Genomic DNA, 24,637 nt, shown 5'->3' with positions numbered 1-24,637 from the left:
ATTATACTGAACTGTGATATATCAGTAAGTCTCTTCCTTTGAAACAACTTTTAATCCCTCTGTGGCTAGAAGCATTTGCTTGTATTCAGTTAAATATACATATAGAAATATTCCTATTAGAGCACAAAATTTAGTTAACATCAGTAAAGAGCATCTATTTCCTTACTTACAAGTTCTCATCATAGGCATCAGTTTTAGGGGAGACCATTACCTTTAAAAAACACTCAAAAACCAGGTCAACAAGCTGGTTTTGAATAATTAACAGAAATGACTGAAAAGACCAGCTTGCTCCTTTCCCCCAGACAGGCATAAAGCTGCATGCAACAAAAGTGTGAAGTGCAGGCACTGAAGAACTCAACGGACTGAAAGAAACATTCTGGGCGGCTAACAGAGCACCTGTCCTCCCCTAGGGCAACTTCCTGTGCTAGCAGGGTCAGACACACTCAAAAGAACCCTGAAGACAGCCCTGCAGTGACCCCACAATCCCAATGGGACAGCTGCCAATGGGCTCTGCTATGCTCTGCCTCCTGCTTTTGCTCATGACTGGGCTGTCTCATCACCCCCTTCGTTGCCCTTCAGCAGTCAGGAAGCATTAGTTAAGTTAGTGCCCTCAAGCCAAAGCCAGCTGGAAAAGGGCAAGTCTTGCAAAGCTGGTTTCAGGTTTGCAATAGAAGCACCTAGTAAAGTTTTTATCTGTTTTTAAAAAAAAAGAAAAGAGAAGAGTAGACAGACTAACAGTTCATCATGAAGATCACATTTGTTAATGTAATTGTAGCATAGCAATCTCCTGACCCTTAGGCTAATCTGAGTCTTCAACTGATTTGATTTTAGGCTAACATAACATTAACTGCATTGCTGAAAACACCATGGGCTGTATTTACACGTTCACAAAACAATACCCCACAGGAATTCCAGCTTGTCTCTTCTTCCTACAGAAAAGGCTTTTAAAAAGTCTTTCCTTGGATAGGGAGGAAAATCTATTCATGAGACAAGCATGTGAATATCCTGCAGAGAAAATAAAGCCTCAGGCATTTTGAATAATCATTTTAAAATGTATTAGTAAATCTTATTGCTGTAGACCTAGCAAAACACTTGCACAATAAAGAATTAACCCAGCACAGCAATTACATACACAAGTCATCTCCACAGACTGCCAAAATAGCATTCACACATTCAGGTACTGAGCTGCAACTCTTCAGCAATCAAAATTACTTCACACCAACTTCTCTTGAGCGCTATTAGCTCAACTTCCTCAAGATCATCTACTTGTTTAGGCTGCTTTCTTCTCAGTGAATGAAAAATTTAATATTCATCTTTTCACATGAAAAATAGAACTGCAAACACCTGATTCCCTCAAACATCAAGTGGGAAAAGAAACTGAAAGTGCATAAAGCTGGGGAGCAAATTCTTTTTTTTGTGAAATAAGCACAGAAACAAATGCAGCACAAAGTTCTTTCCTTTTTGCAATTTCCTACACTTACCTGTTAAATAAAGTGCAAAAGATATAAACCTGTGGTAGCGAATTAGGAATTGAAGCTGCTCTCTTCTCTGAACAAATGTAGCAAAGTAATCGGCTACAGTCTCTCCATAAAAGAAGTAGTTCACACACAGCAAAAAATACCTACAATATGTAAGAGCTAGCAGTTATTTTAACAAGATAATATGTATTTAAGTGTAATTCTTAAAAACATAACAAACAAAAAAACCACAACATAAAGCACAAGACAAAAGAAAACTCAGAAGGGTAGACAAGAGTAGTGAAGAAAATAAAATTCAGGTATAAACCCAGTTTTATACTCCTCATGTCTCCTGTGACAAGGCAATTTTCATAATTCATTTCTTCTAAAGCAACCATACTAGATAAACAAACACATTTTGCTGGATACAGTTGGAAAATTCACCTAATCCTTAACTAGTGTTGAATACTCTACACCTATGCAAGTCCTTTTCAGATATTCTGTAAGTACAGAATATTGATTGGCTATCACCAGTACTGACACAAGCAATTCTGTACATCCTTTTCCTGTATCCTAATAAGGGTAGCTTCTGATTTCTGACTTACAAACAGGAAAAAAGTTACTTCCACAACAAATCCTCTGAGGTTATAGGACAGTGAATCTGACACAGGGCTTGAAGACTTGAACATAACAGTATTTTCACCATCTGGCCTGAAGATTCTCATCTGAAAGAGTTACTGAAGCATCTCCTGCTCCACTCTACCATACCCTTTGTCTTTTAGCTTTCTTGACCGAGTAGTGCTCTTACAGGGTTAAATCCATCAGCTAACCAGTAAATGCAGCTACTTCTACAACTTCTGCAAAACAGTTTTGTGAGAGTATGTCCACACCCAAAGTTCAACCGAGGTGAAAAGTCACCTTCAGCCATCTCTTTCTGAAGGCTCTTCCCCTTTCATTCAAGACAGTCAGTACACAATTAATTCTGTCACCTTTTTCATGTAAGTTCAAGTAACTCAGCTTTCTAGGTTCAAGTTGGAATCCTCAAACACCAAGGTGGCACTCAGTAAAAAACAATAAATAGCAAATACAAAACCACTAAGAGATGCACTTCTCTAGGCAACATACTTCTGTCAATCACAGAAGATAAAACCTTATTATTCAAGACTGGATCTCTGAATGTCTGAGAGTGATCAGTACTCATTCTCTTCTCCCCAGCAGATGCTAACACTCACTTTGCAAGGCTTCACATCTCTAAATAAGCCAAATAGTTGATGTTCAGACTACTAAAAGGACTCTTTCTTCACACTAAAATGTCTTAATATTTAGTCTCAGTGGCAAGATATTGGACTGAAAGGATCTTTGACATTAACTAGTGTGACAATACAGAGGAGTTGATTTTGAGCTCCACATACTAAAATAATGGTGGTCAACTACCAAAGTAGAATAAGTGGTAGAGTGCACATCTCCTTTTCTATAAATCTTGGCAAGACCACAGAATCATTCATGTATGAGTCTGCTCTAGGTGTAATTCCAGAAGCTACAGAATAAATCAGACAATAGATCAGTCCCCAGGATAATCCAGCAATGACCAGAGGGGAACAGATTAGTATTTACAGGAGAGTCAAAAACAGGAATCCACCACGTTATACAGTAAAGTTGCTTCTAGAAGTGAGGAAGCAATGTGACAAGAGATAGGCAATGACCTAGATATTTCAACTTCCTTAAAAAACAAACCCAACACAAAACCAAAACAACACAACATAGGTCATGTCTGAAGAATTATATCCTTAACTGCCTCAGAGACTACATGTTTCCAACACTTTCCCGTAAGTGCAAAATTGGAAAGGATTTAAAATGTGTATGTTATTATTTTTATTCTCTGCATGTGCAAAGAGGAGCCTTTAAGGTACCTGTTCTATTTACTTCTTATGCAGTGTTAACAGGCAAAAAAATAAAGGAACAAAACCAAAACTAAAGCAGTTCGCATAGTACATATCAGGTGATTATTTAACTATGCATATTTTTAGATAGCTTACACATGCTTAGTTCTGACTTAAAGCATATATGCATGCATATATATACATGTATATATATACATGTACATAAATACATATTTATAACAAGGAAAAAAGAAAAAGTAGTAAAAGGCCTACTGACTTGTTCAAGTTCACAGGTGGAAGACAACTACAGAATCCTGTATTAGAGCCAGATGTCAAGTTTTATGACAGCACATGACCTACAAAACTATTATTCCACCATGACAGGACATGAAGATTTAAGTGTTACATCCTTGCTTATTGATGTTCTTGCTTGCTACTCACCAGCTGAGAGATCTAAACCATGGTAAATCATACGAGTGGTAGACTCTGTAACCTATAGTAATGATTTCATGGTAACACTTCACTTGGATGCTTAAGACCTAAAATAAGAGAAATAAAAAAACATGTAGGTATGTTGCAGTTGTTTCTTAAAGCAAGTAGTACTGCAACCTTCATTAAGGGGAGATTCTATTCTGAATTCAGATTCCACACAGAAAACAGACAGCTTTAACACAAGTCCAAGGAAAACTATAGCTCCATTTTACCCCCCCAAAAAAGCCCTCATAACCCCTAGACATGCTGAGAAGAAAACCCACATTGGGCTAGCTGCAAGAATACTCTTCATGAAACAAAGGAAAACTTCTGACTTTTCTTCATTAAAACAGTTTGGCAGCAGCAGGTCAAAGGTACTTGCTGTAAATAAGGCTCTTCTATTTCTTTTGGCTAGGTTTTCTCTTTAAATTTAAGAAATATTTTCTAGACCCAGCAGAAAAAAACTAGCTGTTGTGTTGTTGTACACAACTTGGACACCCAGGTCTTCCGGCTGCAAGCATCTCATTAAGGGCAATTAGCCTTGCTGATTGGAAACAAAGCTCATCTAATCCAGGTTTTAATATCACACCCTCCATAGCCTCAATTTTGTTCTGCTGATGTCAGTTCTTCAGTGCTTGCCCATACAAGTCTCATAGTAGGTCCTGTCAGTCTATGGTGACCAAAAGACTCTCTGCCGGTTTTGCCTCATCCACAGACTCCAAGCAGATCGGCCTTTCCAGATATTGAGTATTGCCAAACATAGGTCATCACTAATCCCATGCAGAGGCAGGAGTAAGTACCTACCCATGCTGACTGCACAAGTCAGCATGCTAGGCTTTGCAGTATTCTCTTACCACCTCCATTCATGAATAAATTTCATCTTGCTCAACACGTGAGCACAGTTTAAGAGAGTCTTACGCCACCTCAGTGAGTTAATTTTGAAGCTCCCCCCGTCTTGTGCTCTTTTTTTTTTTTTTTTGCTTACCCTACCTTAGAAAACCTCAATGCTATATGCAAGAACAACATTAAATGACTGCATCTTACAGTGGAAAAAGACATTAGGGTTCAATGACATGGAAGCTTGTGCCTGTTACCTTAACAGCTGGCAAACATAAAACATGCCTCAACTTCTCAGAGCAATCTCAGGGCTTGTTCTCCAAACTTCACTGGATTACCCTTCCTACAAATTTCTGGGTATTTTCTGTCTCAATATTTGCATAAACTTCTGTTTAAATGCAAACTATTTGATTCTAGTGAAATGAAATAATTAACAAAACTGTTTTTTCCCCTCCATTCTTCGAGACATAGTATCAAATGTCAACTCTATGAACAGTTCATTATATTAAGAAGACAGCTTTCATTTTACGTTACAACAGAGGAAGAACTCTATTCCAGTTCTTTAGTAACTTTAATTACTTTCTGATTCATCGCTTGGTAACTTTGCTCATGATTGCAGTCTCAAGGGTATACCACTAATACAATGAATTACACTGCAAATTGATTAGTTCCCTTTGTTATTTATCATCATTCTGAAGTGTAACAGACTATGAAAGGAAGGAAAATAATACCTCTCTACAACCACCTACATTTTAAAGAGGCTTTTTTTGTTGTTTCTTCACATACAATAAAGAAAATCCACCACCAATAAAACAATGAATTACTAGCTTGTTACATCATTCACCTGAGACCGTATCTCTCTCTACAGCTAGCTGAAAGGTGGTTGCAGCAAGGTGGATTTATGTCTCTTTTCCCAAGAAACAAGCAATAGGACAAGAGGAAATGGTGTTAAGCTATGCCAGGGGAGGTTTAGATTAGATATTAGGAACAACTGCTTCTCAAAAAGGGTTGCAAACATTGGAACAGGCTGCCCAGGAAAGTGGCTGAGTCACCATCCCTGGAGATACGTAAAAGACATGCAGATGTGGCACTTAGGGACATGGTTTAGTGGCAGACTTGGCAGTGCTGGGTTTAGAGTTGGACTTGATGATCTTAAAGGTCTTTTCCAACCTTGATGGAAATGTGTCTATGAATACAATCCAAAAGGTGTTTCACAGGAGGCCATGAAAAAACCAAAACCACATTTTGACAGCTAACAAATTTAGACTCAAAAATCAAAGTAGTTACCCAGAAGTACCAATTTCAGTGTTTTAGAAGCCACATTCCTGCCTCTTACTTGCCATGACTGGCAAAGATAGTAAAGCCATTATGCAATAAAAACATCAGCAATGATGGAAAGAATTAGTAAATGCTGACCAGATATGCATAGGTATTATTATTTAACTTCATCACCTAAAAATTCACTTTATCTGTGTGCCTTGGAAAAGGACCTACCTCCATTCTACAGATAAACCAAAAGTCACAAGGCAGCCCCATAAAGAAGCAGGGAATTAACATAACATGCCCATGCAAAGGCATTCAGTGCTGGTCACAGACAGCAGACCAGAGCTGCCCCCTTTCCTCAGCTTCAGAAATGAAATTCTTGTGGTTTTGATTTTTTGAGTTTTGTTTTGATTTTTGTTTTGATTTTTATTTTGTTTTGGTTTCGATTTTTTGCTTGTTTTTGGTGTGTGTGGGGGGATTACTTTCTTAAAACAAACCTCAAAGAATGTAATAGTAGGTGATGTGAACTGCACAAGGAACTGGATTACAGCAGTTTGTTAAACTTTAAGGCAACAATCACTCAACTTCTTAAAGTTACTTTAATTCTTACTTAAAAAAACAAATGAATTACAGTATATAAGAAATGTTTTATCAACAACACCCAGTTGTGGATATGTCCAGTGTTTTTAAGAAGTATTTACATTTACACAAGTAAGAGACAAATGCTTTGAATTACCTGTGTGGTTTGCTTCCAGTTCTGTTATGCACAATGTATAAGAAATCAAGTAACACTTGCATGGCAGAGTGTATTTAAACAAACTTACCAGAAGCATCAGCATAAACGATCCCAGGTATATGACCAGAAAAAAACCAGAAATCATAGCTAGACTGAGAATTCCACGAATCCACCAATTTTTCCATCTATGAAAAAAAAAAAGGGTAATAAAAAGCAAGCAGTTATAAATAAAAATAAATGCCATTTCCTTTACTCACTGAAGATTAAATTGTATTAGAAACAGCGTTTCTGTTTCTAATATACAGTGTATTATTAAACAGTGTTTAATAAAACAGGAAACACAGAATCAACCAACTATCCAACTAGCCAGAATACACAGTAAAAGAAATTCAAGTTAGCCACCTTTCTTCTTCCTCCATGCTTCCCCCCAAAATGTCACTTGCAATTAAATGGATCAACCCCATACTGAAGCCGCTATAAAAACACATCATGACCCTCAAGAAGCAACACATAATCAGCAAGACTGATAAGGGCCCAGTCATGTAAAACCTTACATGTGAAAGAAAGGCTGCAGGTAAAAAGGACACAATTCTGAGAGTAATAACCAAAAAAAAAAAAAAAAACCAACAAAATTCCAACAGAAACCAAACAGGCAATCACCAACTTTCCGTAGCAGCAAAGTAGCTATTTTGCCAGGTAGAGGGTTATCTTTTGAAAGCAGTCCTGTGCTCTTGTGAGTGCTGGAACCAGCACAGAAAAACATGTGACAATAAGGGGCAATGGATCAAAGTAGCTGTACATCTTTGCTCTCATAAATTTTTGCAGCTGCAAGTGGCTACCTAAGGAAAGCAGAATAGAAATCCCTGTTGCCATAAAATCACAGAATCATTTAGGTTGGAAAAGATCTTTAAGATCAACATCAAGCCCAACCATTACTCCAGTACTGACAGGTCCACCACTAAACCATGTCCCTAAATGCCACAGCTACACGTCCTTTACATACCTCCAGGGATGGTTACTGGGCCACTTCCCTGGGCAGCCTGTTCCAGTGCTTGACAATCCTTTCTGAGAAGAAATTTTTGCTAATATCCAATCTAAAACTCCCCTGGTGCAGCTTGAGGCCATTTCCTCTTGTCCTATTGCTTATTACTTGGGAGAAAAGACCAACACCCACCTCACTACAACCACTTTTTAGGTAGCTATAGAGAGTAATAAGGTCTCCCCTGAACCTCCTTTTCTCCAGGCTAAACAACCCAGTTCCCTCAGCCATTCCTCACGGGACTTGTACCCTAGACCCTTCACCAGCTTTATTGCTCTTCTTTGGACAGACTTCAGCACCTCAAGGCCTTTCTTGTAGTGAGGGTCTCAAAACTGTGGCCTCACCAGTGCTGAGAACAGGGAGATGATGACTACCCTAGTCCTGCTGGCCACACTAGTTCTGATACAGGACAGGATGCTCTTGGCCTTCTTGGCCACCTGGGCATACTGCTGGCCCATATTCAGCTCTCTGTCAACCAACACCCCAAGGTCCTTTTCCACCAGGCAGCTTTCTAGACACTGTTCACCAGTTTCATTGCTCTTTGGACAGACTCCAGCACCTTATTGTCTTTTTTGTAGAGAGAGGCCCAAAACTGAACAGCGTATTTGAGGTGCAGAATGCCTTCTTTGCAAAAGTAAATGCTCCTTTAAAAAAAGGACAAACAAAACCCAAACAACTGGGAAGTCTTTGATGATGATGTTGGGCTTTTGGTTGTTTTGTTGGTTTTTTTTGGTGCAATTTCTAGAGTAACCAAAATGTTATTTTCCAGACCACCACAGCTCTACCCCCTGCCTCCAAAGGCCTCTACCAGGAAAAATCAAGAACCCAGTTAAATAAAAATATTAATTAAAACCCTCATCATATGCTCCACTCTGCCATGAAAATGTTTCTCATCAGCAATAGTATGTATTTTATTGTTCCTACTCCTTTTTCAGTATTCTCCTCTTTTGCCTGTTTTTCCCTTCAAGAATTTTGCCTCTAAAGTTACACTGAACCATCTAATCACAAGTTACTTCTAAACATGAAACCCTACTACCACTTAAAGAAATACTTTCTAATATTTTTGCTTTGTATTAGTCTTGTGTTTCATTGCTGCATCAGGTGATTCATGGGACACTCTTAGTCCTGCATCATACTCCAGTTTTAATGTAAACTTCAACTATATTAATTTGATTTTCAAAGATGTTATTCATTGGCAGGTTAATGGTGGCTAAACCCACTAACTGGATTTGTCTTAAGTATCAGAAGAAAGGCACAACAGGCTTTATTTCAACAGATGCTTTACATTCCTCTATGACGTGGGCTATAAAGTAGCAGCTAGCTCCTAGTGGCATATCTATAATAAGCAAGGGTCCTTTAAGGGAATTTAACTTCCCTTATGAATAACTTTAAAATATCATATAGTATCTTGAAGATGTTGACAGGCTCCACAATGTAGGAAGCCACCTGACAAGATGTATCCTAACTCTCTGCTGGAAAGGTATAGATTCCTCTAAAGGCCATTATTTCACAACTAAATTAGCATGTAATTTTGAATCTAGCATTCATGAAGCATCAAGAATTTAATTTTGCACTCAAACTTTTGTGCACCTTTGTGCAAACACTCCAATAAAGAATTTCAAGCATGTGAAACAAGAAAGGTTTTGTTTGTTGCTTGCTTTGGGGTACGACCATGCAAGTGCCTTTTGGAACAAGCCTGATTTGGAGACCTAAGACTTCCGCAGCATTTAACATGGCAGGTGAAGTCTGAAAGTGACAGGAATTAGACACTCCTTGCACCATGATGGTGGTAGAGAATGCCATATTCTGCCTACAGCTGGTGCAATTTAGAAATATGCTTTTTGAAACCTGGGAACAATAAATTTGTTTACAGGTCCCAGACATCACAACGCAAGCAATGGATTAGAAAAGGAGCAAGTAAAAAAAAGTAGTTTCACACTGCTATTGGAGATACTTCCTGGAGATCAGGTTTTATGTAAGGTCTTGGAAGTTTTTAATCACAGTCTGGATTAGAGGTCCTTCTTCCAACTCTTGCAATACCTAAAGCGCATCTAAAATATACATTCGATATTGCTTGGCTCCTTACAACTTACATTGCATTACTGAAAAAATGTGATGTGAACTGCCACCTCCAAATGGTTTGACTGATCAAATGTTGTAAAAGGGACTGCATAAAAAAATTATACTAGGAACTTTATTATTCCTCTGTGAATAAGCAGATCCCCACAATTATCTATCTATGCACATACACCTTCCCCTGCATTTGCTAGCCCTTAAGCTCCTTTGAACAGGGCTTGAAGGCAGAAACTTAGGTTTGGAAAGAGATGGTAAGAAAAAAAAAAATATTGTTTCAAAAGGTATGACAATAAAAGCTATGTCATACTTGCCTATAAAAATTATTCAGAAGTGTAAATGCTGCCAGAAAAAGCTAGCAAAGCTCACCCAGAGAATTTACACTTCTTTCTTTTTCATTCATACACAAATGCCACCACCCTTAACCTTGAATATAGGAAATCAGTTTATTATAACCCCCAGAATTAGTTACTCTGGATATCAAAAACAAATATTATTCTTTAGCCCATTTTATTGCAATGCTTAGACTGAGTACCAGCAAATCTTTATGTAAACTGTAGCTAAACATTGCAGCAGCGTACTTAGAAATGTACGCAGTGAACAGTTTTCTGGTATAGGCAAAAAATACTACACTGAAGGAACTGTCAAAGCATAAATGAATCAATGATATATTCAGTAAAAATGTAACCTTGAATTTACATGCACATCATATGAAATTTAAAACTGCAGAACAACCTGTAAAAATTAAAACTGCAACATAATCTGTAAGAATTTTAGCCAGGACTATTAAATTTGAGAGCTGTTAGTTTCACTATACCTGGCAGACAAGCCTGACAAAGCCCTTTTGAAGATTTCTGGAGTGCTGTCTGTTGGTGGAAGAATATCGGGAACATCTAAATCACTTCTAAGATCCAACTCACAAAGCCTTTTTTCCAAATCCTCTTCCTATGAAGGAAAGAAAAAAGGCAAACACCCAAGGTCATTAATTATTATGTCAGGAAACATTACTCAGAGTCAAAAACATTGCTTTAGGAACCGGTAATATTTACATTACCTTTTAAAAAGAGAGCAGTGGTATACTAGTGAAACTGCAGATGTTTTAGGAGACAAATATATCCCAATAAATATTTATAAGAAGACCAGGACTCAGATGTTGTGACATTACCTACTGTGCTCAAGAACCTTCACTTTCTTGGCACTTTTACAGCCCACATAGAGAAAGCATGAGGATATATTTTTCCAGAAATGTTACAGCTGACACAGAACACATGAGTTTAACAGAAATCTCCATCTCTCCAAAACATTCTGTCACTTACATCTCAAACTAACCTTTTATGGAATAAGGAGAAGGGTTTCTTGGTGGTTTAATGTCACATTAAGAAACAAAAAAAAATTACATGGAATGCTTGAAAAATAGTCCCTTTGTAAAATGAAAAGGGATTGCTGGCACAATCTCATACATACAAACATACATGAGGACTTGAACCCTCCAGCTCAAAAAGAATAACCCAAAACCAAACTGTGAAGTGACTAAGCGTCCTACAGAGTCTTACTCAGAATAATTTCTTGTACGACACCAACACTGCAGCTATTTCTCCCGTATTCACTAATGACCACTCAGGAAGACATAATCTATACAGACTGTGTATCTAACTCAAATGGAAAATAGGCAGCACATTTTTTGGTGACAATAACAAACTGCCACCATCAGAGTAGACTGTCAAGACTATTTTCCCCCTCACTTAAAGCCAACACTAAAGGTGCTGATGATTTCACAAAATTTACTTCACTTGGTCTAATGTTACAAACACCCCAACTCCAGAGAGTCAGAAGGCTGCACTCTGCCCTGGTGCAGCAATAAGGAAGAGAGCTGCCTCTAGCTCAGTGTCTGGCTCTCTCGAGACCTGAACTTCCTCCTGACCTCCCTGACCTATCTCACCTCCTTACAATCCCAAACAGCTTCAAGCCTGCCCTGCTACCTCAGGTTCACCAGTTCTCAACAGCTCTGGGAACTCTGACTGTGCTTGAGAACTTTTTTCACCACCCCTATACTGCTATTTCTCAGTTTCCCACTCTTTTCAACTTTCTTATCACAGATCTCAGGGGTTTTTGTCCTTAATCTATTTCCACAAATATGACTGCTTTTCTTTCCTACTTTTCCTCAACAATATTATTTTTTTCTTTTTTTCTGAGTATCTTTGGCATTTTGGAAGACAGCAGAGGTATGTCCTCCTTCTTGCCCCATCCATAAGGCATGACAGAATTAAGGTGGCCTACAATCCCAACCACTCCATGTTACTCTCTTTATAGGCTATCACCTTTTCCTCTTCATCTGTTATTCTTTGCCAGGGAGTTACACTCCAGTGTTCTCAGTGACTGACCTTTGTAAAGAACACAGGTGGAGACGATAAGGCTGTGCAAACCTCAATGTCCAAAGTCAAGGCCTAAACCTATACCATAAGCCTATACGACAGGTGCAGCTCTGTCGCGGCCATGGGGAAGACGGGGGTCCCGCGCTGCCCTGGACGACCAGGAGCTGACCAGGGTGCTGCAGGAAAGCCCTCCCCGCTGCGCAGGGCTGCACCCCAGACTCCACACACACCGGCGCTCTTTCCAGGGGCCCTAGTCCGAGGGAAAACAACATCCCTTTTATTTTAAAGGCGTTTTTCTCTTGTTAGAACCCGAGATCGTGAGCTGGCACTATACACATGCATAAGTGAAACAGGGAGCAAAAGAAGAGCAATTATCTTTTTTAATGTTAGACCTGTGTTTTTCTCATTCACTTTATATATCACACACATGCCCAAAATTATATTCTTGCATGGGTTTTACATCACTTGCTTCTTTGAAAAACATGGTCAATACTTTCGCCATTCCTTGGAACCCACAGCTGAATAATTATTAGACAGATATTGTCTACAATTAATACAAGTTGTCATGGTTTAAACCCAGCTGGCAACTCAGTATCACTTAGCCACTTGCTCACCCATGCCATGCCCCTTTTCCTCTCCCCAGGTGGGATGGGGAGGAAAATCAAAAGCAAGTAAAACCCTTGGGCTGAGATAGGAACAGTTTAATAACTAAAATGAAGTACAATATAATACTAATAATAATAATAGTGATGAGGGAAATAACAAGGAGGGAAATATAAAACTAAGGAGAAAGGAAAAAAGAACCAATAAACAAGAGCAGTGCATAATAAATTTGCTCATTACCTGCTGACCAATACCCAGCCCAACCCAAGCAGCAATCAGTCCCAGGTAACTCCTCCCAGTTTATATACTGGGCATAACGTGCTGTGGTATGGAATACCTCTCTGGCTAGTTCAGGTCAGGTGACCGGTCTCTCCTCCCTCCCAGCATCTTGTGCCCCTCCTCAATGGCAGAGCATGAGAGACTGAAAAGTTCTTGACTTAATATAAACACTACTCAGCAAGAACTAAAATTTCAGTGTTATCGATATTATTATCGATATTATTCTCACACTAAATCCAAAACACAGCACTGTGCCAGCTACTGTGAAGAAAAATAACTCTGTCCAAGCCAAAACCAGGACACAAGTCAAAAAATGCAGATATGCTAACTGTGGTCCAGACTTCAGGAAGCACAAAAATAAATTAAAAATCACTGTGCTTGCAATGTTGCTATTCAGAGATGTTTCTCATAGTGTTGTACCACAGCTTAGGAAGTCAACTATTGATGCAATGGGGGTGGGGATCACAGATCTCTTCCAAAGCCATATTCCAGTGACTGTGACCTACACTGGAGTACAGCAAACCCTGTACAGTTATAGAAGACACTACTCATTGTGCAGATGATGGGCATTAATCCTGGCCCTAAGATCATGCTTTAGCTTCTTTAATATTAATCCCTGCTTGCACATGGCAGAGATGTCCTCTCGTTTAAGCACTTGTAACTAAGAACACCCCCGAACCTTTTTGTTCCATTTTAGGCATTTTGGTATTGCAGAACATGTTTCGATGCTCAAAAAGTGTTTAAACAAGAAAAACAACCAACCAACCAAACATATACCCCCCCCCCAAAAAAAAAAACCCACAAGAAAAAAACAGAAATTAAAAATTAATATCTGAATGCATATTCCTCTGATATTTAAGACACAACTGTTACTTATGCATTTCATTAGAAGTAGTATTGCAGATTTGCACTTTCCGACATCTGAATTCACAGGGGCATATGGCATTTTTCAGACTATTTCAACACCTTGAAAAAGGGTTGCTATTTATCCAGTATGTTTTTCAGTAGCTCATGCTTCATACTGCTGATACTGGGAGCTTGGCTGGTGCAAACTGCAAGTTGCATAGAACTTGCATTTGCAAATTTTTTAAGCTTTGCATCATTACAACAACCTGTGGGAGACAGCCCCCCCAACTATCTTCAATTTCCCTTTGTAACATAACTCAAAAATGACCTTGAACACTTCATTTTCCACTTAATTGCTATAATGGCAACAACCATTTCCTGAATACGGCATCTAATTTGCAAAGGCAGAAGCCACAGAGGAAGTTGTTCACTAACAGCTAGTTATTTGTCTACTGCATCATGAAGTGCTTAGCGAATCCCATCACTGGGGGACAAGTTTTTCTTGCTGATTATTGCCTTACTTATTTTATATGATTGATTATAAACATTCCAGTTTATACCCACAAATAATGAAAACCATTTTGAGAGGAAACACTAAGTTAATCTTTATCAAAGCCCTTGGAAAATAGAAAAGTCAAGAGTCTTGCTACTTCAGCTTACGCTGGGGTAGAGGCAGCTTTGGAGTTCAGTATAAAACCAAGTGGCCCTTCCTTCTCCTTCTCTTCAGGTCTGGGATTTGGCCAAGCTGAACACACAGTAACAACAAGGGCCTGTGAGGTGTATTAACTGAAATGCCATGGGTCTCATACCATGAGCAGGTATTCATAAGGTTTTCAAAGGTTAATTGAAAACAGCAGAAGCTGTACTGTCATAAGCAAATAAGACATCTTTCAACCCCAACTCCAAATTGAATATTTGGTCCAAGGTGTTTTCATTTTGTTCTAGCGTTCACAAACTGCAGGTGACAGAGCCTTTTACATGCAGAAGGTGTGCTACTCTTGTCTCCTTGATTCATATCCCAAGTGTCTACAATGGATAGATTTTGCAATAAGGTCATTGCTTTCTTCCCTTCATTTGAAGGCACGTGAACAGAGAACCTATTTGATCACTTCATATAATACAAGTCCAACAAGGGTGAGGTGATGCAGGCCTAAAAAGCAAACATGACAGTAATTCACACACTACAATTAGCTCAGCACAGGGTAAAAACATCTATCTGAAACACTACTATGCTCAGCAGTGTTCATCACTTCCAAAGTATCCCAAGACAAAGGTTTATTTAGTTATACGGTTCTGTTTTAATTTTGGTATTCTTTAGACTTTCATCCCTAAGCTAAATATTCTGTGTAAGACCATAAATACTCGGCCATACAAAGGCGAAACTCAAACAGTCAGAAGCTTGAGCCTCCCTAACAGGAGTTCAAGATGTGACATCTTGCCACAAATTAAGCTTCTATGTGGATTTCTGCTTGCTGGCTACTTCATAACACCTACCAGAATATAGCCCTGTGTCATGTAGAAAAAAAATATACAGGTCAATCATTCATCATTCATCACCTAAAAGGATATACGCATCTGAATTGCTGTTTTGTACCACATGCTCTCCACTACAATTAACACATGCCAATTGAACCACACAGAATTATTATAGTTACAAAAGCACTTGCAATGTTTTGCATGTACTGCATTTTTTCCAGGACACAATAAGGAATTCCCAAGTAGACAGCAAATATGTTTTTCCTGGAAAATACACCATCTACATGAAAAGCAAATGAGAAAACAAAGACATTTTCCAATAGCTTATAAGAAAAATAATAGGAAAAAAAGTTAGCAAGCAAAAGAATTATTGTCATTTGACCTGTGCAAGTGTTACTTAAAGTAAGTTTTCTCCTCCAGCTTTGACCTTTCCACAGTATCTCTCATAAGCTTTACAATGAAGTCAATAGTTTAGACCACATCACAGCATATCTAATTAGATGTACCTTGATACCTTCCTCTAAAGTCAAGATATCAAAGTGTCAGAAGATACTGAATAATGAAAACTTTTTTTCCGATCTGTTAAAGCCTGACATATGCAGAAACACAAATAAGAGAACTGCACACACCGAATCCAAGACTGAAACCTACCACTTCCACCACATTCCCCACCACTTCCACGAAAACAGAGGCTTGGAAATACTCAGCTCTCATTATTACCGTGCTTGCAGCAGACAGATTAGAGGTCAGACTTCTCTGTGAAAATTAAGTATGTCCATTTTCTGGGTATTCCAAAAGAAGGAAGTCAAATAAAGTAATTAAGTGATCCATGATAGACTCCATTGTTCCACCATAACGCATACTGCCATTTACCTCCAAGCAGGTCTGGGAGGTTTCAGGCATCAAAGACTCAAGTCCCAAATCCAGTTTCACAGGTCTGAGTGACTTATCTAGCAATTGATTCCCTGGAAGGGCTGTCTCATGGAACAGAAGCAGCTTTTTCAATACCAAAGGAAAAACAGTGGTCAGGAATTCCAGGCTTTTTTAAGTTACAAATAATTAACAATGACCTTAGGCACACAGTCCCTTGTTCCCATGACCAGCAATGCAACATGATTCCACTGCCCCCTTTCCATCCTACTCTGACAACTCTGCACAGCACAAAGGCTAATAACCGTGTGATTACTTCCAGGATACTTAAAAAAAAACATGATGGTATCTGAAAACAGTGCCATTTGTATTGAGTAAAGAATGCAAACAACTGGAACTTTAAAAGAAGCGTGAACACAGAGAGATCAATCTGTAAAACTTTAACTGACTTATACATATTAAGTATTTGAATGCCAAATCATTCGTCTTGCTCCCAAGGGCCGCAGAGTGCGTATGGAGGCACTGACAAGACATTCTTAGGAAAAGAGTGTCATAGAATTGTTAGGGTTGGAAAGGACCTTAAGATCATCTAGTTCCAACCCCTCTGCCGTGGGCAGGGACACCTCACACTAAACCATAGCACCCAAGGCCTCGTCCAACCTGGCCTTGAACACTGCCAGGGATGGAGCATTCACAACCTCCCTGGGCAACCCATTCCAGTGCCTCACCACCCTAACAGGAAAGAACTTCTGTCTTATATCCAATCTAAACTTCCCCTGTTTAAGTTTAAACCTGTTACCCCTTGTCCTATCACTACAGTCCCTAATGAAGAGTCCCTTCCCAGCATCCCTATAGCCCCCTTTCAGATACTGGAAGGGTCCAGGGCAAGCAGCGGCAAGTAAGAAAGGGGCAACCAAAAAAAAAAAAAAATCACTCCTATATGCCACAGAAACAACAGACTCATGGAACTGCGAGACCATACAGGGCAAAGGCATGTTCATGGGAACTTCACGAAAAGTCAGTTGCTCACTAGCTTGTTGAGCCAGACTTGTTCAGCATCCAGACTTGCAGAGCCTGGAAACTTCAGGGAGAAGCTTCACTAAGAGCATGCAATATTCCTTCATATAAACCCAATGAAGTTAACTTTTATTTGAAATTATATGCACATAGAAATGGCTATGAATTGGTTCCAGTTAGTGGTAAAAAAAAAAACAAAACACCTGCAGATGAGAAAAAAACCCAAAACCCAGCCTTACTTAAAGTCAGTAGGAAATGAGCATCTATGGACATAGTAAGCATAACATGAAAAGTATCAGATTACATACTGAAAACAGGACTAAAAGTACAGAAGATAAACCCCTGCAAACATTTAGTATTCATGAATTTCCTCAGCAAACACAGAGCACTCCTCCACTTTGCCAAACAAGGTGCTCTAAAGCACATCGCCTTTACGTATCTGGAAGACTGTATTAATAGGGTCAATAACAGCAGAAGCAGCACAGAGCAATTACCATATGAAAGGAGACAAACATGTTTTCTCCTTCATTACAAGCAGAGTGAGAGGGAGATGTTCCTGAGCTGTGTACTAGGAAGCACTGGAAACCCACCGCACCGTGGCTATCCTGAGAAGTCATGAACGAAATAACAAGTTTGGGCTCTAAATATGCAATTACTACACCAGTGGACAATAAACTATCCGCTTGTTGTGAAGGTCAGGCAAGAAGTAGAGCAGAAAGATAACCATCTAGGAAGGCCTATAATGTGGCATCTGTGAATCCAGATGACCAGATGCTTCTCATCAGATCACCTACAGCAGACATTACCTGCGTACTCATATTCAAAACAGAGACCCAAACTATTGTGACCCACCTATTGAAAATTCAGTACAAAATGCTGTTTATTTTTACAGTTACCTAAGGCACTAAGGACAGCTTAATATGGGAAAACAATCCTTATTGTTGCTTGTGAGCAGTAACAAGGCTTACCAGTGCTGTGCACATCACAGATAGGTTGGACTGTAATGGGAACAAGTAAAGTTCCCCAAATAATCCATTGAAAAGTCTTCTGTGATGTGGAAAAGGGTTTCCATATCTATCAGTTCAAGCGATCATCACAAATGTATACATATTGACATACATCAGTAATCAACATCCTAGCACAGCAGCAGCGTCCGTTCCATTCAACATCATCTGAAACTGAGTGAAACACTAGGCTGTCAAGCAGCTAAAGTAAAAGCACAGTGGGCACAGAGTTTTTCTCTTTGGAAATTATGCAGATAAACAAATAGTATTAGCAAGTTTTAGGCCCACCCTTCTGAGATCTGGAGAGCAGAGGCTTTAGATGGGAAGGATTCTTTGAAGGCAGCTCACTGTGCACCTCAGAAATTAACTTAGGCTATACAATAAAGCAAATCTGAACAACTCCACAGAAAACCAGAATTTTGAGCACACTGCAACAAGAAAACAAGTTTAAAAGTTAATTCTCATCTACAGAGAAACACTCTCTGCACAGTTACAGCCTAAATGTTACCTTTTGTGATGGCAGCCCTCAACGCAGAGTAGTACTACAAATTTTCAAGTTCATTAGCCTTGAGTTCACGCAACCAAAGTGCAGAATAGAACCTGACTATTGAGTTTCACTTTCCAGTTCCTTGTCACAAAGCCCAAGGCAGACTACACACTCTGCAACTTCAGCATCCATGCAGGTTTAAACGATCACAGATTCAGGAGCCCTCCACCATGTATTGCAAACTCAATTTAGCAATCAGAAAGCTTGTTGGCTTTTTTTCCTTTTTAATTCCAGTTGCCAAATGCGAGCATCTCTTTCATTTTATTCAGACGATTAGCAACTGTGATGTTCTTAGCTTTTGTAGGGATAAGCCTGAACTCCACACAAACAAAAGAACAGCACTGTGGCTGTTTTGCCACTATAATGAACCTGATGCATAGACTTAGCATTTTGAAAACTTCCTGCCTTTGCAGAAATGCCATACTGAAAGTCCTTTCTGGGCCAGAGATGAATGCTATCAATTAAAAGGCCATAAAACAGAATCAGTTGCTGGGGCAGTGCTGACACACCCTTTAACCACAGCAGATCACTATTCCCTGCTTGTTTTCATGTGGCCACACTGGCCCAACCACACTGAAGCACACTCTTTGCCTGTCCCAGTGTCCTGGTTTTGGCTGGGACAGAGTTAATTTTCTTCTTAGTAGCTGGTGCAGTGCTGTGCTTTAGATTTAGTATGAGAATAATACTGATAACACACTGAAGTTTTAGTTCTTGCTGAGTAGTTTTCATACTAAGTCAAGGATTTTTCAGTCTGTCATGCTCTGCCACTGAATGGCATAAAAAGCTGACAGGGAGCAGAGACAGAACATCCGACCTGAACTAGCCAAAGGGGTATTCCATAGGGCAGCACGTCATGCTGTGCATAAACTGGGGGGAGCTGGCCAGGAGGGGCTGCTTGGTTTGGGTGTTGGTCAGCAGGTGGTGAGCAACAGTACTGTGCATCACTCGTCTTCCTTGGGTTTTATTTCTCTCACCCTTTTGCTGTTTCCCTTTCCATTACAATTATTATTACTATATTTTCCTTTAAACTGGTGTTATCTCAACCCATGATTTCTAACCTTGTTTTTCGACTCTCCTCCCCATCCAGCCTCGGGGTTGGTGGTGATAGGGCAGCTGCCGGGTACTTCGTTCCGGGCTGAGGTTCAACGCCGACACCCAGCGACCCCGGCCAGGGTTGAACTACAACACGCACCCTGGCAGGGCATAGCCCGGCGGCACCGGACGCTCCCATTCCAGTCTCGGGGAAGGTGGCAGTGGGGCAGTACACGCGTGGGCCCCTCACCGCTGCGCACCGGGTGCTGAGGCCGCTTGGCGCTGCCGTCTCCCGCCCCTGCTCCCGGTGGGCCCAGCCGTGCGTTGAGGGGCGGGAAGGGGACGGCAGCTCCGCTTCCCGGCCCCCACCCGCACACCTACCCCAACGGCCCCGGCCGTGCGCCCTCACCTTATCACTGCCCTCCTCCACAGCCTCTTCTTCCTTCTCCGCCTCCTCGGCGGCCGCCCTACGCTGCCGCCGCCGCGCCGACATCGCTCCGCTGAAACTCAGCGCCCACCCGGAGGCGAGCGGCTGCAGGCGGGGCCGCGCCGATCGGGAGGGGGAGAGCGCCGAGGAAACCGGCCGCCGCCGACGCCGCTGCCTTCTCCTCTGAGGAGCCCGGCGCTATCCCCACCCCGGCCGGGGTCGGGGGCGCTCGCGCTGCGGACGCCACCGCCACGGCTCGGGAGCGAAGAAGCGCCCGCGGCAGAGGCTGAGGCGGAGAGGGCGGGGCGATGCCGCCCAGGTGCGCCGGTCGCTCCGCCCTCCGACATTGGCCCCGCCACCGGCCGGCGCAAAGGGCGGAGCGGGGTGGGGCCGCGCCCCACGGTGGTACCGGGGCTGGAGGCAGGGCCCAGCACGGCCAGGCTCGGCCTGTGGCTCTCCCGGGTGGCTGGTGCGGTGGGGACTCACACCCGCCGCGCACGCTCAGACTTCCTCCTGTGCCGCCCCACAAACCCCCGCAACACGGGCGTGCGCCACGAGGCTGTTTCCTCTTGTGTGTCAGTGGCCCCGGCACGCTGCGGGCCTGCAGGGAGACGAGGCAGATATCTCCACATAGCCCCGGAACCAGCTCTGTGTAGACACCCGTGGACGCCGGTGCTGCAGCCCGCATGGGCGCTGCTGGCTGTGGAGTGAGTTGCTTTTCACTGGGATTCTTGTGCCCACCTGCTCTATGTCCATTTAAAAAGGCAAGTTTGGTGCTTGCCCTGTTTCTGCACCACCATGTCAGATGCCCTACAGAGCATGGTGCCACCGGCCTGTACAGAAATGTAACACATCTGCCTAAGAGCTCCCAGTCAAGAAAAATGCTCTGGAAGGGCAGTTAAACATGCTCTGTAACAGTTAACTATACTGTCAGCTCCATCCTCCTCTTGAAATAGCCACTGTTCGCTAGGCAGTTTACACCAGGAGAGGGTCTAGAGGGTGCATGGGCCATCTTCACCCAAATTGTATCTGTGCAGGAGACATCAGGAGTGGGCCTGTGTGCAGCAAAGCAGGACGCATCTCTGTGAAGGGAAACACCTTGCTGAACACCTTGACCTCATGAGCTGTCTGGAAATCACCCCTGTCTGCTGAGACTTACTACAGTTTGGTGTCATCCCAGTCCTCTGGTCCAGTTCAGATGACTGTGTCAGAGCGCCTTTCAGCTGTTGGGTTACCAGGAGAACAGACACTACTGTCGCTTGCCAAAGCCCACTGAATTCCTCCAGCTGCTGTGCCAGAGCCTGTCAATGTTCATATGGCTACTGACAGTCTGGCCATGGCAACAGCTGGCTGCCCCAGAGCATTCTCTTAGGGACACTTAGTCTAGATGTCACCTCAATGTTCACATGCTGGCTTATTTTGTCTGAAAACACAGCGCCAGCACCTCTGGCAAGGCACCATCTAGCTGTGTCTGCTGTAATTTACATTATCCACATGGTGACTGATTTCACCAAACCTGATTGGTTTTATTTCATGATTTAGTTTTATTCTATAAACAACATTATTATTATGTTCCTCCAAAGGCATGCTCGGCATGTTTTTAATGACAACGCTCAGTTCAGGAAGTTAGAGCGAGCTGCTGTGAGCAGACATGGATTATGGCATTGATAAACTGACCTCACTGCCAGAAAACATGGACCCTCCAGTGTTCAGGAAGAGCAGCCTCTGAGATGTTTTACCCTTGCACTGCTGACAGTGTCAGGAGCTATTCTGCCTGCAATGTCCCAAAGCACCTGTTATGCTAAGAGAAGTGCCGCTCCAGCAGAAGGCAAAATAGAGACAAAACACCAGATGAGACTGGCCACAGAGCTTCTGCCATCAGGTCCTTTATGGACAAAGGTGACAGCGGCAGCCCACTGCAAATCAGTGATATGGCCTGGATCCTCCAACACCCTGCTCTTACCAAGTATAATTTTAAATTTATTTCTCCATAAGTGAAATATTATGGGGGGAAATGGAGTCAGAACTGAGTTCTCCTTCCTAGAATATGTGAGGGTGAGAAGCAGTTCTCCAGCAGGGAAGACACCTAAACCATACAGGAGAACTGGAAACAGAGTGGACCCCAATGGGTAACAAGGTATCCTTTTCGCTCTCTCCTTCTCCAGTCGGTTTCTACTTTGGAGATTTTTCCTTTTGTGTATTTCTTGAGCGAAGTTTTTGGAAGAAAGCATGGTTTCGCTTGCTGCAAGTGCAAGATGTGTGTTTATTCGGTTGGCCCTGCAATGGGACTAGCTGCCTAGATGAAAGCACAAATACTTGTTTTCTCTGCACAGGGAAAATAGGAAGTGGTTTGTCTAGTCTCCACAGCTGTGCTACCCATGGTGGCTGCGGTGCGGGGAGCCCACAGGTCCCACGCGCAGGTCAGTAGTTCAGGGTGGGGTGGGCACAAATCGCTCTACATGCACCACGGAGCAGCTGGGTCTAGCTGAAGTACATGCTTTGTTATAGACCTTCCTGATAAACCTGGCCTAATAAATATAGGGCTGAGAATTACTAAATGCTATACTTTTGCCACAGAAAGGCCCTTCTGTGCTTGACAAGGCAGAAACAATGCTTCAACACCTGCATAAAGATCATTAAGCAGAACTTTACATCCCATACAAGAGAGGAGTAAGAGCCTCCATTTCTCCTACATCTTTGCTCCATCCTTAACCTAGACAGTGAAGGGGAAAAGAATTCACCTAGAAAAGTTTGGAGGAAGATATATTTGTTTAGCAAATGGTGTGATGGAAGAAAGTAACAATAATGGCAGAGGTGAAGTACTCAAAACATATTAATGAGCAGACGCTAGTGCAAGAAGATGAGTCACTGCATTTCAAGATTAAGAAAGCATTCAATGAACAACTGGTGACAGTGGGGTGAGGGAGTGAGCAATCTTCTGGGCAGGGCCATCAGGAGAGGCAGAATTAAAAACAAGGACCAGGCTCTGGCGGGATCAGGTGGGAACCCAGGCCCAGCTTTGCTCCTTCTCTCTCCAAGCCAGGTGCTCCTGCTGCTGTCACACACCTTTTCACCCTTGGAGTACTCAGAAATGTGAGGAAGGCAAGAGAAACAACATTTCAAGCCTCTCCAGCCCAAAGGAAAGAGGCAAGGGCCTCCCAGAAGAGCTGCAGGGCAGGGGGCTTAGAGAGCAAGCAGAACATGGGAACATGGTTGTCCCACTTCTGGATCGCAGTCCCCCATCCAGTCATGGGAGCCCAGTGTGTCTCTTGAGCTGCAGCTGGTTAGACTGGTCTGATGGGAATTTTCCAAGTCGACACCCTGTTACTCAGGTTCCTTTGAGGCACATAAGCACACTGCCTGGAATGTGTGGCAGAAACCTCCACATTCTCTGCGCACAAAGGTATTAGCATGTCAGATGCTGACTTTTCTGATATGCAAATAGGATCACCTGTCTTGTATGAAAGTTCAGTATCTTGGTATGTAAGGCCTTGGAGGTTTCTGTTACTGTGTTCTGCCTTTGCCTCCTCCTTGTATTCCCACATGAATTTAGTGGCTCAAAGCTGCCAGCAAACAACCCAAACCTCAGCAACCTGGCCCAACCTTTTCTGTAGCACAGAAAAGCCCCTAACAAGCACATCCCTGCATTTCTCCCAGGTGCCCAAATTTAAGACACATCAGCAGTCACCACCACGCTCCCACTGTGCTCACTCCAGTTATCCACAGCAGACAGATCTGCCTTCCCTGCCTAGCTGGGAGCTGACTCTCTGCTGTGTGCCTCGACCTACGTACAGAAGGGGGAGTTCTCCACAGGCAGACACAAAGCGAAAGCCCTGTGACATTAAAGCAGTTACATAAACCGCGTTAAAGAACTTACCCAAGCTGCACACAGCCTCCTGATAGAAAGGCAGCCAGCTAGGGGCTGCTGTTGGCTCTGTTGTTTCTTCTGTTGTTGTGCAGGAGAGAAGCAGAGTGGGGCTGTTTTGTTGCTGCTGCAGCAGAAGCAAATAGAAGGAACTGATCCCCAGTCTGCTTGGGAGCTGAGGAGCAGAAAGTACCCAGCTCAAAATGTGTGCTAGAAAGAACAGTGCATCTGCAGATGTAACATTGAGGAGCCCTGCTGCTGGCAGTCTGGGAAACAGGAGTTGTTTGCAGCTTTTGGTTGTTTTTTTTCTCTGAGTTTTTTTTTTAGTGGATTCATACTAGTGTGCAGAAGTGAAATAAGTGAAAAATATTCATCCTTACTGGTCAGCATAGACAGCAATGTCAAACGATGTAAACAACAGCATATTATTCACTCAGATAATATCATATTATGAATGATGTTGTAATGTGCTGCATTTAAACAATTTATAATCTTTTTGCATCCCTAATTCATTATATAAATGAACCAGGGAGAGTCAGAAAG

The 24,637-nt window shown here is 42.0% G+C and overlaps 1 protein-coding gene across 2 annotated transcripts in view; it reads right to left on the bottom strand.

The window, feature by feature from the left end:
- Window positions 1-20,372, bottom strand: part of CDS1 (CDP-diacylglycerol synthase 1) — a 33,723-nt gene extending 13,351 nt beyond the window's left edge. For both annotated transcript variants that reach the window (XR_009747804.1, XM_061480327.1), the window contains exons 1-5: window positions 20,212-20,372; window positions 10,574-10,701; window positions 6,733-6,829; window positions 3,779-3,876; window positions 1,482-1,621 (exon numbers count right to left, since the gene is read on the bottom strand). Coding sequence is in view for 1 of the 2 variants with exons in the window: in XM_061480327.1 (XP_061336311.1) it covers window positions 1,482-1,621; window positions 3,779-3,876; window positions 6,733-6,829; window positions 10,574-10,701; window positions 20,212-20,295 (547 nt within the window). In the remaining variant the exon portion in view is untranslated. The remainder of the gene's footprint in view (window positions 1-1,481; window positions 1,622-3,778; window positions 3,877-6,732; window positions 6,830-10,573; window positions 10,702-20,211) is intronic.
- Window positions 20,373-24,637: the final 4,265 nt, after the last annotated feature.

The sequence above is a fragment of the Pezoporus flaviventris genome, unplaced genomic scaffold (assembly GCF_033815535.1).
Source record: "Pezoporus flaviventris isolate CSIRO_AGI_PZ_B2104156 unplaced genomic scaffold, CSIRO_AGI_Pfla_v1 ptg000002l, whole genome shotgun sequence".
In the NCBI taxonomy this organism is placed as follows: Eukaryota; Metazoa; Chordata; class Aves; order Psittaciformes; family Psittacidae; genus Pezoporus; species Pezoporus flaviventris.
Note: the sequence above shows the minus strand (reverse complement) of the source record. Positions and strands in the feature narration are given on the sequence as shown.